The sequence below is a fragment of the Trichechus manatus genome, unplaced genomic scaffold (genome assembly GCF_000243295.1).
Source record: "Trichechus manatus latirostris isolate Lorelei unplaced genomic scaffold, TriManLat1.0 scaffold00090, whole genome shotgun sequence".
Classification (NCBI taxonomy): domain Eukaryota; kingdom Metazoa; phylum Chordata; class Mammalia; order Sirenia; family Trichechidae; genus Trichechus; species Trichechus manatus.
Genome location: NW_004444026.1, coordinates 8,722,615 through 8,728,829, shown reverse-complemented (window position 1 = coordinate 8,728,829; position 6,215 = coordinate 8,722,615). Strand labels below are relative to the sequence as shown.

The window sequence follows — 6,215 nt, the reverse complement described above, 5'->3', positions numbered from 1 at the left end:
GTTGGAGAAACTGCAACTCTCATCTATTGCTGGTGGGATGGTAAAATGGTACAGCCCCAGTGGAAAACAGTTTGGTGATTCCTCAAAAAGTTAACATATAGAATTACAATATGACCCAGTAATTCATTCCTAGGTATATTCCAGAAAAACCAGGTACTTAAACAGATATTTGTACACCAGTGTTCACTGCAGCATTATTCACAACAGCCAAAAGGTGAAAACAACCCAAATGTCCATTAACAGATGAGCGGATAAGTAAAATGTGGTATATATATACAATGTAGTATTAGTCAACCATAAAGAGAAATGAAGTTCTGATATATGCTACGACATGGATAAACCTTGAACACATTATGCTGAGTGAAGAAGGTCAATCACAAAAGGACTAATATCATAAGATCTCACTTAAATGAAATACCTAGAATAGGAAAACGTATAGAGACCAAAGCTGTTTAGTAGTTACCAGGGCAGGGGTGGGATGGGGATAGGGAGGTATTATTTAAGGGGTAGTGAGTTTCATTTAAGGGTGATGAAAAAATTTGGAAACAGCAGTGATGGCTGCACAACATGGTGAATATAATTAATGTCATTGAATGGTATACGTAAAAATGGTTGAAATGGCAAATGTTTTCTAATATATTTTTCTCCATAACAAAATTTTCTAAAAAGAGGTAGAAGCCAACTATCCAAGAAAAATGATAAGCATAAGTTTTATCATTGAACATGAGTCCAGAAGACAAACAAAAGATGTAGAATGGAGAAGATGGGCCCTGGAATACCAAATATTGATCTGAACTGGGATGAAAATGTGCAAGAAGATAATCTTTTGTAGGTATTGGAATGACTGGTAGCTACTGTCATTCTTAGGGGTAGATAAAATTTGGGAATCTGGAGGTAGTCAGAAACTTAAAACCTAAGAACTAAATTTGTTTTGGGGCCACTGGGGAATTAGGATAAGGGGAAAGACATGATCAAATAGTCTAAACATGAAGATTCCTTCTGTCACATGCAGAACAGCTGAAGAAATGGAAAAAGCTGCATAGGACTAAAATAATAGTAAGCCCTTGAGTTAAATGAAACCTTTTGACTCAGAAAGTATTTAGATACTTTTGTTTTATTCTAAATTTAGAAATACATAGATCAATTTTGTCTATGACCTGGTTCAACAGGACTTAACAAACAGTACTTAAGTTCATAGTTCAGGTAAAAAAACAAAAACCAAAATGGTGTTATTTGACTTAGAACAGAGCTAAACACTAGAAACTCAATGTAATTCAACAAGAAGAGTGTCAACTAGTACAAGGCACTATAGAGAATATAAAAGTAGTCAAGACAGTGCTTGTGATTGTGACAGACTGTTTTCCAATAAGAGACACAGTGTTATCTCCAGTCCTGCATGTTTTTCCAGAACCTCACCACTTCCTCATTAGAAGGTCGGATCTATTCCCCTCCCCATGAATCTGGGCAGGAGGAGGTCTGGTGGCACAGTGGTTAAATGCTTGGCTGCTAACTGAAAGGTCAGCGGTTCAAGCTCACCAGCCACACCATGGGAGAAAGATATGCAGTCTGCTTCCATAAAGATAACGGCCTTGGAAACCCTATGGGGCAGGTTCTACTCTGTCCCATAAGGTCACTATGAGTCGGAATCAACTCCATGGCAATGGATTTTTTGCATTTTGTGAATCTGGGCAAGATGTTGTGGTTATGTCAACAAAGAGAATGCAATGAAAGTGATACTGTGTGACTTCTGAGGGTGTGGCATAAAAGGCACTTCCATCTGGCTTTCTCATTCTCTTGAAATGTTTACCCTCTGAACCTAGCCACCGTGTTGTGAAGAAAACCCAAACTAGTCATATGAAAAGACCATATGAAGAGGGCTACATGGAAAGGAACTGAAGCTCCACTATGCCCTGTCCAAATTCCTGTCCATGAACATCACAAATGGTTGCTTTACCCATTAAGTTTTAAGAAAATGTGTTACAAAGCTGTCAATAACCAAACATTACTCAACTAACTTACAACCCAATGGAAGACATAAAGATACAAATAACTAATATAAGGCAGAATACGATAACTACTACATAGAACTATAAACAAAGGGCCATGGGAGTGGAGCATAAAGAAACCATTCTGGAGTGGAAAGGGAAAAATGGGAAAGGCTTCATGGAAGTTATCTTTGAGCTAGGTCCCAAATGACAGATAGAACTCTGAAGGAAAAGAATAGGAGCAAGAAAAAAGAAGGTCTAGTAGAACTTGGTGACAAAGTAGCATATTATATGGACAAAAATTTATTTTTTTTAAACATACTCTCTAATACCTGAGCAATATCAAGCCATCCTCAGGAAACATTATTCTAAAAAGAAACATGACAGATTTCTAGAGACTGACTTTAATCATACGAAATTATTAAATTTCTTGCTGTTTAATCTCTAGGTAGAGGATAACCCAGACCCTATGAAACACAAGCCACTTATTAAGGTTTCCTTTGATGTACCGGCCAAGGCAAAAATCAGTACTTTGCTTGGTCATTGTTCCAGACCTGGTATCAGCTTAATGACAGCAACGTACTAATTCTCCATGGCTAGCATTCTTTGGAGTCCTAGGGTTAATTTACAAGGAGGCATTTGTCTTGAACCAAAATTAAAAAGAGTCAGCTCCTAATAACAGTCGTAAAAAGTTGAGTAAATTCATAAGCTACTGAAATTTACCCTCAACTTCCTTGATAAGAGCATGAAGATTATGTCCACAGGCATCAGGCGGACAACCTGGGAAATAATTACTACTTACCAAACCAAATCAAAGCATTTAGCTCTTTGAGTTGATCTACACAAGTAGAAGCCTGAAAGGAGTAACTCTGAGCTGCCTGCTCAGCAATAACTAACTTTTAAGTCTATTTAAGAGACCCACCTTTGATTTGGGATTCCTCCTGTTAAATCAGACTTCCTGTTAAAGTTAAGGTGGTCAGGTAGGTAAACTGTGAAATTACAGAATTTCTGTTCTCCTCACCTCATAAAACTTTTTTAAGGAGCCCACTAGGCACAGCTTCAGGCTATCCACAATCTCCTGATGAGGCATCTGGAATACCACTCGGGAATACCATTTTGTGAGGGTGCTGGGGAAGGGAGAGGGAGAAGAGAGAGACAGAGAGAGATGAACAAGTGCACACAGAGGAAGATCTATCTGAATATCAGCTCACACAGGCTTCTTTACCCACGAATTTGTTGTTGGTAACAAATATCTAGTGAATGCATTCGTTACATGTAACAAAATGTGATAATGTGGGCAAAAAATACATTTAAGACATACAACAGAATCAAAAACATATGTATAATTATGAAAATTTGCCACAAAAATGCTTCTAATAGAAAAAAAATTTAACAACCTATATATCTACCTACAGAGAACTAGTTAAATAGTGATATACAATAAATTCTGTGCAGCAATTAACAAGAATTAGTTGAGATTTATTTGTACTGATATGGGAAAAGGTTGAAAATATGTATTTTTAAGTGCATAAAAGAAGATGAGGAACAGTATATTAGTAATATCCCATTTTTACAAATGCAAATATGTATCATATACATACATATATATGTATGTATAGATACACACACATACCCCACTTTTATGTGTTAATAAGGGGCCTTGGTGGTGCAATGGTTAAGCACTCAGCTGCTAACTGAAAGGTTGGCAGTTCGAACCCACAAGCAGCCCCATGGGAGAAAGGACCTGACGATCTGTTCCTGTGAAGATTACAGCCTAGGAAACCCTATACGGCAGTTCTACTCTGTCCTATAGGGTCGCTAAGAGTCAAAATCGACTCCACAGCACACAACAACATATGTGTTAATGAGAACCTGAAAGTACATATACATCAAACCTTTGGTGGCAGTTGTTAATAAAAGATGAACCAGGAGTTAAGTTTCATATTCTAAATTTTTATAGATATCTGCAAGAAGCATGCCTTACTTTTACAGTCAGAACAAACAAAGAAAACCCTATCTCTGGGTGTGGGTGTGGGTGGGCGGGGGAATGTCAACAAGACAGCCCCTATCCTACAGAAGCTTATCCTCTAGCAGGGGAACAAACTTCCACATGTGACAAGTTTGCTAAATAGGGTGCATAAACAAGTATCAGAGGAAGACACAGGAGGAAGGAGTTTAGAACTCTTTATACGATAGTGCATAATACTCAAAAAGATGTTTGCTGGATCTATAGTAAGATTAAGTATCAAAATGAGGCAACAAAATGAAACAAAACTATCAGTAATACTTACAGATTGATGCTTGCAACAAAGCCAACCACAGAGCGTGCACCTCTGCTAGGGTCATGGTAAACATCCATCCCAATCACCATTAATTGTTTCTAGGTTAGAAAAACAAAACAACAAAATACAAGTTTTACAGCCCTCTATTTTTAATTATTATCTGAGGCTCAAAACAACCTTCATCTTACTTTATATATAAGGAAAAAAGTTCTGGGAAAGAAAGAGAAATACTGCAATCACCTTTACATTTTTTAAATACTATGAACAAAGTCAGAGATCTAGAGCAGGGCTTGGCAAATTTTTTCTGTAAAGGGTCAAAGTGTAAATACGTTAGGTTTTATGGGCCTACTCTGTCAGAACTGCTCAATTCTGCCATTATAGTGGGAAAGCAGCCACAGACAGTATGTAAGTGAACGAGTTTAACTGTGTTCCAAAAAATTTTATCTAAGGACACTGCAAACTGAATTTCATATAATCTTCACGCATCATTAAAACATTTTTTTCAACCATTTAAAATACGTAAAAAAACATTCTTAGATGATAGACTGTACAAAAACAGGCAGCAGGTCATTTAGACTAATGAGTGAACACTGAGAATAAGGATAACTAGATTAGGAAAATAGCTCTAGGTAGGATTTTCTGGATAGCTGAACTGAATAGAGACATATCTCAACATCACTCACCAAGGGAATATCCACTCCCCAGAGCTCACCACCCAGTTTACAATTAATTTGAAGTAAAATTTTCTGGGCCACACTCCGAAGCCTGGTGGGCTGACCAATGGTTCGGGCATTGATGACCTATAATCAAAGTACCAACAGCAGGACTCTATCAACCTCTTAGAAAACGTAAACACTAATTCTAAAGCAAGTATTATACTAAGTATTTAAGAAACTTGAGTTAGCAGATAATACCCTTTGCAGTAATAGTTCTAATTCTAGGGTTTCTAGGTGCAAACACATGCGAACACACACATACACACAGGAAAAAAAAAAGCAACCAACAAACAGAAAGTTTCAAAAGGATCTTACACAGAGTGTCCTTTTTTTAAAAACCTCCATAGGAAAAACAGCGTTCCCCTTTCAAAGTGAAGCCTATACTCTCAGAACCCAGTCATGTGAAACCAACTGGAGGCTCAATTTCTGAAAAAGTAAAACTACTCATTTGGGAAAATAAAGTGTGCATTTATGAAGAGCTACCTGCCATTTACAGTTTACTCTAATAAGAGAAACTTTAAACTAGAAGAGTCCACACATATTGGCTTCTAATAATTACTTTGGTCTTATTTAAAAACATGATCCCGCTTTTCCAAGTCTCAAGGGAAGGTAGTTTTGATCTGTGCCTCATGCCCCAACTCTACTCACCTGTGAGGGCACTGGAGACTGCACACAACACAGCTTCTTGATGGCCCCATAGAGATCATCACGTGTGCCCATAATGATGCAAACAACCATCTGTATCTTCTTCCCCTTTAAGAGATAAAGTGCATAGGTCAGGCTTTGGAACTCTCTGGGGGCTTTTACGGGACTGTTACTGTTGTTGTTAGGTGCCAAGAATCAATTCTGACACACAGCAACCCCATATGACAGAGCAGAACTGCCCCATAGAGTTTTCTTGGCTGTAATCTTTATGGAAGCAGATCACCAGGTCTTTCTTCTGTGAAGCCACTGGGTGGTTTCAAACCACCAACTTTCAGTTAGCAGTTGAGGGGGACTCTAGTTGGGTCCTCTAGCCACAGGACCTTTAAGGTAGACAGAGAACTGAAAGTAACAGGATGGACACTCCAACTCTGAAAAAGTTTCCTGAATCTCAATTAGGATTTGCTCCACTCCAGACTTCTCAGCGCACACCAGACTGAGTCCAGCACAACTAGATGGTGCCCGGCTACCACCACTGACTGCTCTGACAGGGATCACAATAGAGGGTCCCGGACAGAGCTGGAGAAAAA

At 38.3% G+C, this 6,215-nt stretch overlaps 1 protein-coding gene across 2 annotated transcripts in view; it reads right to left on the bottom strand.

Moving 5' to 3' along the window:
• The window catches only part of PIWIL2 (piwi like RNA-mediated gene silencing 2), a 105,392-nt gene that overhangs the window by 54,385 nt on the left and 44,792 nt on the right, over window positions 1-6,215 (bottom strand). For both annotated transcript variants that reach the window (XM_004382120.1, XM_023736632.1), the window contains exons 16-19: window positions 5,632-5,736; window positions 4,951-5,067; window positions 4,277-4,365; window positions 3,007-3,112 (exon numbers count right to left, since the gene is read on the bottom strand). In XM_004382120.1, coding sequence (XP_004382177.1) covers window positions 3,007-3,112; window positions 4,277-4,365; window positions 4,951-5,067; window positions 5,632-5,736 — 417 coding nt within the window. The remainder of the gene's footprint in view (window positions 1-3,006; window positions 3,113-4,276; window positions 4,366-4,950; window positions 5,068-5,631; window positions 5,737-6,215) is intronic.